General features: G+C 40.9%; 1 protein-coding gene across 1 annotated transcript in view; it reads left to right on the top strand.

Moving 5' to 3' along the window:
* The window catches only part of LRP1B (LDL receptor related protein 1B), a 3,812,342-nt gene that overhangs the window by 965,360 nt on the left and 2,833,144 nt on the right, over nt 1-13,838 (top strand). The window contains exon 7 of the mRNA XM_078683424.1: nt 10,688-10,850. Coding sequence (XP_078539550.1) covers nt 10,688-10,850 — 163 coding nt within the window. The remainder of the gene's footprint in view (nt 1-10,687; nt 10,851-13,838) is intronic.

Below are 13,838 nucleotides of genomic sequence, written 5' to 3'. Positions count from 1 at the left end.
CGGGGGAGAGGATCTTTCCACTTTTTACAGACCTCTCTCCGCGCAAGTAGCACCAAGTATAGTAATAGCCCACAGTGGATCTGCAGTGTAGCCTGACAGAATAAACCATCCTCCCCAAAGAAAACTAGTGACAAATTAACATCAATTATGGCTTCAAAAATATCTCGAGGAATGTCACCGATCCCCTTCCAAAAGATTTTTAGTTCGGGACACTCAAAAAAGATGTGAGGATCATTGGCGATGGGCATCATACACCTAGGGCATTTGGGTGTTGGGAATGGGGTAAACGTGGCTATCTTAGCTGCGGTATAATAAAGTCTATTAATGACAAAGAAGTGATTCTTTTTTAGACTTGCAGGTCTGATGTATTTATATAGTACTTTCAGTGAGGGCTCAAACAGGGCGTCTATAGAGGGTTCAAGGGAAGTTTGATTCCAGACCAAGGATAGAGATGGGATTTCCAAATCTTCAGCTTCTAATAGATGGTTATACCACACTGATATCTCTTTCTTTATTGGATTTACAGATTGACAAAGGCGTTCAATATCCCAAATCCCTCTTATTTCCCCTTTTTCTGGTTCGAACCAGGATACCAGTTGTAAATACTTAAATCTGGAAAACCCTGTTCCAATCCTGGCCCTCAATAATTCCCAAGGGCGGATCCCCCTCTGAATCTAACAAGTCGGACTCCCCATAACAATTTACGGGAAAGTAAATTTAGTAAAGATGGTCATCCTTCCCAAGCTTTCTTACCTGTCCACCACAATACCCCTGGACTTTCCATCTAAGAGCATTAGCAAGGTGCAGGGTAAGATTGGGAGTTTTATCTGGGTGTAAGGCTGTCCTGGAAGAAACTGAGATGCAGACTTAGTAAAAGGGGGGCTGTCTCTTACTGACATTAGCTGGTATGCGGTAGCATTTCAATTTAAAGGACTTTGGATGTTACTTGTGAAACCAGAAGAGTTGGCCTGGGGAAGGCTGTTGGGAGAAATGGTAAGAACGGAAGGAGGAGGTGGCGAGGCTTTCCTATATAAGTTTGGGGCCCCAAAATATTTCAAGTGAGTACGTCTGAAGGTTCAGGGCAGCCTTGGAAACATGGCACAAAGTCAGAATCAGATGGGGACTAGGATACTACTCAGATCTAGCACCTATTTACACCATGTTGTCTGAGAGACAGTTTGGCTGTATCCATCAAGAGGGCAGGTATAAATATCTGGCACAATGTTTTTGATATATTGAACAAAGAGCACATTGCATTAAGTATGTATTATGTATGAGTTTTATTTAGGAGGAAATGAACTCTCTCTGATATTGTTTTTATCTTAGCTGATACTTATCGGTCGCTCACTGTATAAATTAGTTTGCTAATGGATGAACATTTGACCAATTGGTGAACTTTAAGGATGTTCACTGACTTTTAAATTTGTTTATAATGCTAAGTGCCCTTGTGGATATGTATACTCACTGTTTTTAAATGTCTTTTTATGTATGCTTTTATGGTTTAGCTGTTAACTGAATAAAGAATCTTGATAGATTGATTGATTGATTGTGAATCTACGGCACCCTGCTCTACTGTATGACACAGCACTACACTGTACAACACACCGCTCCACATTACGATACTCCACTGCACTATACAACACACCGTGCTATTCCACTGTATAAGGCTTTACTCCACTTTATACTACCCCACTCTACTCTACACCACTCCACTCTACAACACTCCAGTTAACAACACCCTAATAAATGACACTCAACACTATGATTGAAAATCATTTTTATTAAATTATAAAAACCTTCAAAATTCTATGAAAAAAACAAAGGTTAGGAATTTGTTATAGTTAGAAAAACTCCTAATATTATTTCTGTACAACACCAACTTAAACTAGAGAAACATTAGAAATTATGAAGTTATATTTATAACTTACATTATGAATGTATGCACCACCTTCAAATTACTATAAGTCATGCACCTCTGTAGACAGTGTTATCACCTCACTCACCACGCAACATTAAGCATAACTAACACCTTCTCCATGAACTGGGTGTACCCTTCCATATTACATCACATCTACTATATGAAAAATTAGCATTCATGCAATACTTATGACATCTCAAAAAACACTATTTGAGAGAATACATTGCATTGGATATATATATATATATATATATATATATATATATATATATATATATATATATATATATATATATATATATATATATATATATATCTATAGGGCAAGATATACTATGCTCTTGCATAAGGGTTGTGAGACTTTTCTGATGCAGCCCCAATGCAAAATCATTTTTGACATATGCTAATCAACACAAAGCCACTTTGAATGACTTTTTGCGGTTTAATAAACACAAAGTAATACAGCACATAGCACCGCCTTGTGTTACTGTGAGTTGGATAAGTGTTACATGGGTGAAACATGAATGTACCTATGCATCAATCTATGTATTTTGATGTAAACCCAGATTTACAAATGCTTGTAAACCTGGGTTTGAGCCAAAATTATGTTCCTACCTGTTAGAGGTGTAACAAGGAGAAATATATTTTATTTCTCCTAGTTACTTTCTCTTTCCTTGTGTGCTACATTCTGCAGCACACCTAGAAATAGGAATACACCTCTAGGGATTCTTCTTGTGAGGAAAAGTCTCCCTCTCTGCACGAAAACAATAGTGCCCATAACACAGACACCATTACACAACGATGTAGGGGTGTTGGCATTGATGATACGCAGCACATAGTGTACTGGGAAAGAGCAGCAATGCCCCATATCTGTGTAAATATGAAGCGTTTCTCCTCTCCCCCCTTTCAGGCAATGCAGCACAGCAAGTTCCCATGCTGCACCAAATTGCATGAAAAAATAGTAAACGTGCCCCAAAGTGTACTGGTGTGAGTTAGTGTATATTCGGGCACATGCATCATTGTCAATTGCATTCGCAAACGGCGCGTATCGCAATTTTTGGCCGTTTGCGAATGCAATTGACAAAATTGGGATGCATCATGTTTTTCGCAATTTTAGAAATCGCAATCATGTTGCGATTTCTAAAATTGCGATTGCATTTAAGAAATCGCAATTTGAGATTTCTTAAATGCAATGCATAAACATTTTAATTTTGTGAATTCGCAAATAGGGAGAGGTAAATTACCATGAAGTTGACCTTCATGGTAATTTGCGAAAACTTTCAAAAATGAACAAAAGTGCATTTTGGAAAGTTTCATTTTACACACACACATGCCCTTGGGGCATGTGTGTGTGAAAAATGCACTTAAAGTTATTTTTCAGGGGTGCAGGGGGGTTCTTTGGACCCCCCCTGCACCCTTGAAATTGCATTCTCAATTTGCGATTCGCAAATTGCTAATCGCAAATTGAGAATTACTTCCCATTCATTCCTATGGGCCTCTAGGCCCATAGGAATCAATGGGAAGGGATTCCTTAATTGCGATTCGCAAATTGTGAATCGCAATTAAGGAATTTTAAGAAATCGCAAAAAAATTGCGATTTCTTGATGCATAGCCGTTTGCGATTTTTTAATTGCGATTCCTTAATTTTCGCAATTAAGAAATCGCAAACGGCAACAATGATGCATGTGGCCCATTGTGCCAATTCATTATTTGGTTTAAGTCTAAGTGACACATCTGTATGTGATGCACAAAGAAAACAATAGCTCATGGTTTTCTAGCGTCAACCCAAAGTGCATTACCATATTCGCATAACTTGTCTAAATCCGCATGTTTGAATTTTATGTCCGGTCTTCCTAACATAAGATCATGTTTATTTTCCCAGAACAGCCCTCAAGAAATTACTTTCATCTGTTGCTATCTCAACACAAGCCATGCCGCTTACTCCCTCATACTCTATTTTGTTTTAGAGATATTTTCCCCTTTTTTATTGTATGAGGAAGTCGGGATGGACATGAAGAAGAACATTGTATCAGAGAAAATGCATTCCTTTTACTTCATTGGACACTTAACCTAGACCCAAACACTTCTATTTACTGATTCCCTTGTAACAGCAGAGTAATAACTGGTTGAAATGTTCTTTTAACTCCAAGTCTTCGGAGAAAACGACATCTTAAGCATCATCTTGACCTTTGTTACAAAAGGATGAGTGGGGTAAACACGGGCTGTTTCATTTCATTCCAGTTGGTCGTAGAACTTCAGTCATACGAGTGCACTTCAGGGCTTTTGTGTAGGATTCTGACAATTTCAAGAACTACTCTAAATAGCCTCAGTAATTGATAGTTTATTGCATGATCCCCAGGATGTATTTCAATGAGGAGGGAAGTGTTTCTAATTCCACACAAGAGAAGATGTTAATGCGTTACAGTTCAATAAGAATCCAAGAATCACAAAGCATTGTGGTGTGCATATTCTCAGCACCTTAACCTGGTTGATGTAGATTCTGTGCCTATATATTATGGTGAGGGCACACTGCCCCTATCTGTGACAAGGTGTGTCCTATTACCATTAATACACTGCCCATGGGGCAGCTGTAAACTCCCACCTGCCCTGGAGCCAGGGCATTAGTAAAAGATGGAGCGGCTGTTGAAGCAGCTGTCTTTCAAGGTACAGGTGGCAACAGTCTGCATGTCAAAGAGATGACAAGGGTCGCCCTGCAGACCAGGGCAGCCGACTGCAGGGTCATGTTTGGTTCGGGTCCATGGGGCCACTTTACCCTCTCCATAGGGCTGCAGTTAGGGGTGGCAAAAGCTTTCGTGATGTATAACCAGTATTCCTCCCGACACCTTCTACACCTGTGCTCACAATACAACACAGGTGCAGAGGCAAAACGTTTCCCTCATATTGATGGGCCACAGCATAAGTAAATGAAAAAAAAACGCCTTCATAAGATAACACCAGTACTTTATGTAACTGGCACTCTCAGTATCACAAAGGGGTGTTTAGGCATTTGCGGACTCTTCTGAAGTGTAATAGTGCCCAGCGGGTACAAAGCTAATTCACGTATGAATTATGGATGGGAAGTAAATGAAAGCACCTTTGCATTTCTAATTATACTTATTAAACTTATTTGAGTTGCAAGTGGTCAGTCTTGTAAATAGGGATTGCATTCCATATATATGCAGAGAAAGGATGCATAATTAAAACGGGTAAATATGGTACACTATTGCAACACGCGTGGTCCTGCAGACATCATAAAACACGAGACCAAAGGTTGAGTTGTTTGTAAATGCCGCCAGAACCCTTAGATAGCATTATAGAATCCACATGAATCAAGCTATCTGTTATGTACGTTTTATGTCCCATGCTTTTTTTGGTGTACCCAACAATGGGCACTGGCTCGATTTAGAATTTTTAGAATTTGTGAAATACTTGATAATAAAAGAATCGACAATGGTGAGTACTACCAGATTTATGTGAATCTTTAGCTGCAGCATGTGTTGCTTGATTATGAGGATTTGCCACTTAATTTGACACATAATTTGCACATTTTGCAGACTTCACAAAACAATGTTATTTCCAGCTAAAATGAAGGACAATAATCCGATAGATTAAGCTGCATAGTTTGCATTTTTACCATATGGTTTATTTAAAAGAGCTACATAATTTTCTCCTCAATACCATATAAACATAGTAACCCCACCAATGAAATAGTTTTACAGATTGGTTTGGCTACTGTCATGATAATGAATTCCATATTTCCCTGTGAACCCTGGAACATTCTCCATATTTCATTCATTGTTCCCTGTCAACTGTGGTTATTTATATAGGTACATTGAGTACAATAAAAGCACCAACACCATGAGCCTCATTTAATGAGATGCTGCAATCATCGGATAGGTACTCGACAGTCACTATTAACAAAAATCCTCAAGTGATGGATTGCTAAAACCGATCGCTCTCTCTCTCTCTCTCTCTCTCTCTCTCTCTCTCTCTCTCTCTCTCTCTCTCTCTCTCTCTCTCTCTCTCTCTCTCTCTCTCTCTCTCTCTCTCTCTCTCTCTCTCTCTCTCTTTCTCTTTATCTAGAAAGAGGGGTGGTCCCAAAACACAATTGTCCCATGCAAATTACATAGGGCAATTATAGACAGTGCTGCAGCCCAAAAGACTGAGCAGACTTCCACCAAAGTTGTCATCAAGCTAGACTTTTACCCAGAACAGTGCTGTTTGTGATTTGGGGTTCATCTATTCAATAGTTTTGCAGAAATTAAGGGTTGAAAGTTATAGATGTATTTACAATTGGGCTCAAATTTGAAAATCCAAGCCTTCTGGTTGGCTAAGAATTATTTTTGGGAGTGATTGCTTTGATTAGCTAGTCGCAATATGAACAGAACTATTAAGGACCCTTGCCTGGCTCTCCTGTTCAGAAAATGTTTATAAAAAATGACACAAGGAGCCAGGTTAGGGATACCTGACACCCCAGCCCTTGTAAGGGTTCCCAAAGGAACCCTCCCCATGGGATAAAATAAAATTAACACTTTCTGTTTCATTGACCCGTTGGGGTCCCACTGGACCAGTTGGAAAAGAAGAAAAAAAAGCAGGCCTCCTTTTTGTTTAAATCTCCCCTGTGATTGTCCAGGGTCGGGCGTTTTGAAGTGTGGAGGGGGTGTACATGCAACCTCACCCCCCACCGAGACAGGTTTTGGCTTCTGGCGCCCATTTCACAGGCCCAATGTAAATTATTAGCCCTGGAACAATATAATCATTTTTCCTCCCTCCCCACACTCCTCAAAGGCAGGGGGACTGCAGTTCTCCCACCCATGGAAGGAGTAGATAAGAATGGTCTCCTGCTGGGTGGGAGATAAACAATGCCAGCGCCTACAGTGTTTAGGGAGCTGGTGGCACTGAAGGGATCTTGGGGTTCCCCTCATGGCCTTACTGCAAAACAATGAAAGCTGGGTGTCCCGGGTGGGAAAGATGCACTCAACGCAATGTGCATGCCTGCTCCTGCAGACTGCAGGGAGCCAGTGGGTACGCAAGGATTTTCGGACTCCCCCTGCAGCCGTCAATTTAAGAAAAAAGCTAGCTGGGAAATGCTCAATACAAAAAAAAACACAGGAAAAAAGGAAAGTTGCACTGCTGCTAATTAAAAATCCATTGCTCCCAGCCAGGAGTGTCCAATTATGCAAATGTTTGGCTAATTAGCATATTTATTCCTGGTTTGTGGTGCCCTATTTGGGAAGTTGCCCACAAACAAGTTTTAGGAATGTTGTGGGGGGCTGCAGAGAGTGCAGCGGCACCTCAGAAATAATTAACTAACAGCAAATCTATGTTTCCAGGAACATAACCAACATGAGCCTAGGAAAGGTTTAGGATTGTTTTAAGCATTTCTATAACTGGTTCAGAAAAATAAAGTATCTTTATCTAAACCAAAAAAAATAGAAATACAACATACTTGTGCCAAGTGATCACTTTTAAAATGATTATTTCAAAAATAGAACTGCAGAAGCAAAATATCTCCAACCTGGGGCTGTTACAACCTTGTGACAAGCACAAATCCAAAGTACAGCACTGACCGCAAGGAGCGTGGGCTAGGCATTGAGTCACATGAATCCCCAATCAACAGTACCTTGGAAACAAAGTCAATAGATGATGCACAGTGTCGTGGAGGTGAGGTGTCAGTGCCGAGGCGAAGCCGGTTCCCTTCTGCTACAGGGGAAACAAGACATCGAGTCAATGAGGGGGTAAGTCGTTGAGTCCGGGACAGGAAAGTTAGGCGGCACTGGCCATGAGGCATAATTGGGCCTGGGAGCGGGGGTGCAGATGGGGCTGTGCATCATGCACTTCACGAGCGCTGCACCCAGACTCGGTGAAAGTTGTGGTATAATTGTCGGCGCCGCTGACGGTGTCAGAGTTGTTCTTCTTGTGTTGCAGCACCAACCACACAATTCGCAAGGACCTGCAACTGGGATTGGCACCCTTTTTAATACAATAGTACACAGAGGAAACCCGGTGCTGGTCAGTGGGTGCAGGTGAAGTCTTTGTGGCCCTGAGACTCCAGAACAGGAGGAAAACACAGACAAGCCCTTGGACGTTTTTCATTAAGCAGGTGCACAGCATAGTTACAGTCCGTGTCCCCTCCTTGGCAGCAGCAGCAACTGCAGGCCAACCTAGCACAGCACAAACGTCAAATGGGCAGTACTCTTTCTTTCAGCTTTCCAGCTCTTCTCTTTGGCAGAAGTTCCTCTTGAGTCCAGAAGTGATCTACATTTCTGGGGTTTAAGGTCTCTTACTTATACCCCATTTTCTCTTTGTTCTTTTTGTAGCAAGGGTCTCCGAGCCCAGTCCAAACCAGTTCTGCCCTCTTTGGTGCAGGCTGACTGCAGGAGGTGGAGACAGTATTGCGCAAATGAGACATAGCTTATTGAATTGCAAGTGAAACTCCCCCACCACTCTGAATGCAGCCTAGGTCTATTCAGCCCAGAGAGGAGTCACCTAGGAAAGGCAGAACACACCTAACCCCATATTGTGACTGTCTGCAGTGAATGCACATCCCCAGCTCCAGTATCTCCAAAACCAAACAATCAATACACAAATAGCACAGGCACAGAGACTGGTTAAACAAGAAAATGCCTACTTTAAAAAAAATTAGTTATTAAATTCGGAGTTCAGGGAGCCTAAAACGTATTTCTCTATCTTGTCCCAATGGAAAGTTATACTTGTAAGATGTTACAAAGCAACTCCCATGTTAGCCTATTGGACTGATACCCTTTCTATAGTGAAAAACTAAAATGGCAGTATTTCACTATCAGGACATGTGACACATACGAGTACATGTCCTACCTTTCACACACACTGCACCCTGCCCATGGGGGTACATTTGGCCTACATGAGGGGCATCTAACATGCAAGGAAAGTTAAGGTTAGGCCTTTCAAGTGGGTGCACTTGCCAGGTTGACATGGCTGTTACAAACTACATGCATAGACACTACAGTGGCAGGTCTGAGACACATTTACAGGGCTACACCTGTGCGTGGCACAATCAGTGCTACATGCCACTAGTGGCATATGATTTACAGGCCCTGGCACACTCAGTGCACTTTACACGGCTGTGCATGTGCATTTGGGAGGAAGAAGCTGGCGATAAACCAAGAAGAGGGTTTTCTGCAACTAACTTTTCTGCAAGAATGCCTAGAATAGGTGGTTGCACAACAAGCACAGACTAGAATGTAATTCAACACATGTATCAAAAGATTATAGCTTCCCTTTCACAAAATATCTTTAGCTTACCTGGTTTCTGTCTTGCTCACACTATCTAAGCCAGAAGCCAAAGGAAGCTGTTATGGTTCCCTGAACAAGGTGGGAAATCTCAGTCAAATTTGTCAAAGTTTAATGACATACGTGGCTTTAGTTCTGCAACATGTGTTACATCTCATTATACAGATAACTATTATTCAGAACTAACTCAGATGTCATCCACTTTTAATTCTATTCTCATTTATTTAGTTTCTGTTTTTTCTCTGTGTTAATTTTCTTTTTCTCTCTCCTGCTGCATCATGAAAATGCATTGTATGAGCAATAAAGTACCAGAGTAGACACATGATCCCACTGTGATATTGTTCTGGTTCAATTCTCATAACTAGTGTAAGATTAAATGTGAGTTTTACCTGGTACTTTATGTGATATAATGAGGTTGATTATTGGTATGGCACCCATATTGTATATACAGTGGTTATTTGTTTCTTAATAAAAGAATCTCAAGAAATGCCAAAATGTCCTTACTGGAGGATAAGACAATGCATACTGGCCCATACACATTCATCAATGCCTAGCTACCTTTGACTGTCTTAAAATGTAAGCCAGGACGAGGGAGAAATGTACCAAAACAATATAATACACGCTATATTTAGATTAAAGATTATACTTGTTTTTGGTAAAGGTAGGAAACAAAGAGACACTTGGGGACATCCAACATTATATAAACTTAAACAATATGGTTTATTCTCAGGGTCATTCTGATCTAGTACAGACTTCAAAGAAAAAATGGAGGACCTCATTAATGAGAAGTGTTGCATCGCTGCGTTAAAAAAGCGAGACAACACTTCTGAGTGCGCCCTCCTTGCGACATGATGGATGCATCATATTTACTGTATGATGCATAATTTTGCAAGGAAGGACAGATACGTGAGTATTACTGACATACAGATACGTCAGCATTACTAACCTATCTCTCAGCGCAAAAGTGGCGCATTGCAGGGTTGTGTCTTAAAACAGACGCAACTCCAGCAATGTGTCCTTTCACATGGGACAAGCCCCATGTGAAAGGGCCTGCGTTACCCTTATGCTTGCCATTAGGCAGGCCTAAGGTTTTGACACATTGGAGTCATAGAAGTGCTGCAGTGAAATTTTATAGATTTCACTGCACCACTCCTACTACCCTTTCTTACGGGGGAAAGCCCACCCCACATACATTATACCTGACACAGCTATAATGTAGCGCAGGGGTTTACGAAATGATGCATCTGCCTAGATGCGGCACTTCGTAAATATGGCACAACATGGCGCATTATTTTCACCGCCGCTGCGTCACAAAAAGTGATGCAGGGGCTCATAAATTAGGCCCGGAATGTTTGTGTTTAAATGATTTGAGTCATCTAATTCATATGATTTGGACAAAGTGGCTATCTGATCAAAATCCCACAAATGCAACTATACATATGCCATGTTACTGTTATGAAACCACAATAATTATAACTTTGTTTTTATTTTTGTTAGATATACATCAAATGGCAATTGACTGGCTGACTGGAAATTTTTACTTTGTGGATCATGTCAGTGACAGAATCTTTGCATGTGATCAGAATGGAAGTGTTTGCATCACATTGATTGACATTGATCTTCTCAATGCAAAGGCAATAGCAGTTGATCCAGTAGCCGGGTAAGCTTTGTTTTAACATTAATATTTTCAAATAAATGTGACATGAACCACTGAAAATTCTGCAAATTCCCAAGGTTCATCATATTTCAGGATAATCACTAAATATAAAGGTTATACCTATTTAATTCATTGTATTTAAATATGAGTTATGCAGATAGTCTGAAACACTTGCCAGTGTCCAGCTGTCATGGACCCCGATTAGATACCCATTACATGAACTGAAACATGTAAATAATCATGAGTATTTCACTGCCATAGCAAACATACAATAAGTGAATTTCAATAAAAATTGCTTTGCTGAAAATGTTTCTGAAATATACTAGTGCATTTGTGTTTAAATAGTGTTATGTTAGAGGAATTATTTCAATAGTGATCATTGTAGGTCCAGGAGGGTAACCATTGGCTATGTCAAAATGTCCATGTATAATAATTTCATAAAACTATATCTTATGTGGATATCTCAAAAATCTATTATGGATCCCACTCAGAGCAACTAGTTTGAATACTCCACTATTAATGATGCACTGTATGCATGAAAGCACTCTAAGATGAAAAGTATGCCAAGGTGTGAAAATATTTCCATCAAAATGTACTGCTTGTGTTTCTTTTGTACATATTATACATGCATTTTCAGACTGTGTTTTGTCTCTCATAAGTCTACCTCATCATCTCCCTGTAAGAAAATGTTATTGCTGTATAAGGCTTCTGGTGGAAGCCTATTTCATGAATAATCGGATCACAATTAGGTCACTGACATTTGTGACATAACAGTTGGAATCATGAGTTGTTTAAGATTAAGAACTATGTTTAAGCTTTAATATTCTCACTCCAATCCATGCAACAATAGTAAAAGTGTTGGACTTTGAAGTGGTTAGATTTTGGGCTGTATTTAGATTTTGGCTGACATTTTACTTCGCCATAGTGATGATGGATATGTAGCCTGCATGACATTTTTTTTGCATGCATGACAACCATGCATTCATTAGGATCACTCAAGTGCAAACTGTTCAGTGCCTCATAAAGTGTGATGACATTTTGCAGTTTGAGTTACTCCACGCATTTCCACGATTATTCAAACTGGTAAACACTTTAATGTATTATTTTTCTTAAAGGGTCATTGCTAGACTTTCAGGGTAGCCCCATTACGATTTATTGTTTCACTTTCATAAGGAGTTGTCTATTGAAAGTAGGATTTCTGTTGGTAATTCTTGTGGGAACAGGTAATTACAAAGCACCCTGCCCGGCGCTTTACTCTCAGTACTCTCAGTACACTGGTACGCCCACCACTTGTGGTCGAGTGTCTTCCATTGATCAAGTTGCTTCTGTTTAGCATGAGTGACAACCAAGCCTTTATTAGGGTGACTGAAGTGTAAACTGTCCAGTGCCTCGTAATGTGTGGGAACATTTTGCAGTGGATTATTTTGTGGCACTCCATGCATTTCCATGGTTGTTGAAACAGGTAAACACATTGGTTTATTATTATGGGTCATTGCAAGGCTAACTGGGTAGACCCATTCTGTTTATTTTTTCGGTTTTATAAGGAGGTGTCTATTAAAGAAATATTTCTGTTGGAATTTCTTGTGGGTAAAGGTATTAATTACACATCAACCCTGTGCAGTGCTTTAATCTTCAAAAATGTTCATGCAGAAGAAATAACAGTGTCTAACAGCTTAGTCTTGTATGATGGCTTCTTTTATTCACACATGGAATTCATTTCCAAACTGACAACAATATGTTTCGCACATTCTGTATACATTATCTACATTATCTCTTTCGTATGTGTATCTCAATGCCTGATATAATCTTATAGGTTGCTTTCCTCCTTTGTTGTAACAATTGGTGCCTTTATAAATGCTTGCTTTATGCTTTTTAATGAAATAGCTTGATCCTACTTTATTCAATGCTCCTTGGTACTGAATTCTGCTTCCTTCTATTGACTCCTTAAGGATTGTGTTTCTTTCATAGGCACTCTCTTTCTTCTAATTCAGTGCTACATTCTTTTGGGCCCGGGGATGGGGTCTCCAGGGCCTAAAATGGTCCAGGGAAGAGGGGTCACGAGGCCCCGTTCTAAATCAAAATGCCGACTCGCCTGAAGCACCTCCCCCGTTCTCCACTACTCTGAAAATGTGCCTCATAACACGCTCCTGGTTGTGGAATTAAGTCCCCTGGACTGTGGAGGGTCCTTAGGGGCCAACAAGACCTCCTGTTACCTCCAGTAAGCCCCACACAGTGGGATTGGTGAGAGGTGGTTGGAGGACACACCCACTTTCTCCAGCACTCTGCAAAAGTGCTTCTCACCGGAATGCTGGTGGAGGGATGAGGTCCACTTGCATCCTGAGCGCCTCAGGACTATAGTTGACTTCTTCCCCAAATGAGTAGTGTGCCAGGAGTCATGTTTACAGAGTGGTGGAGAAATGGGGCATGGTCTCTGACCACCTCCCAGCAGTTTTCTTGTGTGGGTCTTAGTGGAGGTAACATGAGGGCTAGTTGGCCCCAAAGGACTCTTAAGAGCCAAGGGGACTTCATCCCCCAGCTAGTTGTGCACCAGGTGGTGTATTTGCAGAGTGGTGGAGAAAGAGTACATGGACACTGAAAACCTCTTAGCAAACCCACTGTGTCGGACTTGCTGGAGGTAACAGAAGGGGTAGTTGGCACCAAAGGACCCTCAATACCCAAGGGGACTTCATTGCCCTATTTGTAGTGTGCCAGGAAGTACATTTGCAGAGTGGTGGAGAAAGGGGGCATGGCCTCCTACCAGGTCTCAGCAGTCCTGCTGTTTGGGACTTACTGTAGGTGATAGGAGGGGTAGTTGGCCCCCAAGGACTTCTTTGGGGCCAACTACCCCTCCTGTTATTTCAATAAGTACCACACAGCGGTATTGCTATGAGGTCTATAGAGGCCACACACCCATTCTACAGCACTCTGCAAATGCAGCTCATGGTGCACTACTCGTTTGGGGAGGAAGTCCACTTTACTCCTTAGGGACCT

Source organism: Lissotriton helveticus, chromosome 3_1, assembly GCF_964261635.1.
Source record: "Lissotriton helveticus chromosome 3_1, aLisHel1.1, whole genome shotgun sequence".
In the NCBI taxonomy this organism is placed as follows: domain Eukaryota; kingdom Metazoa; phylum Chordata; class Amphibia; order Caudata; family Salamandridae; genus Lissotriton; species Lissotriton helveticus.
Note: the sequence above shows the minus strand (reverse complement) of the source record. Positions and strands in the feature narration are given on the sequence as shown.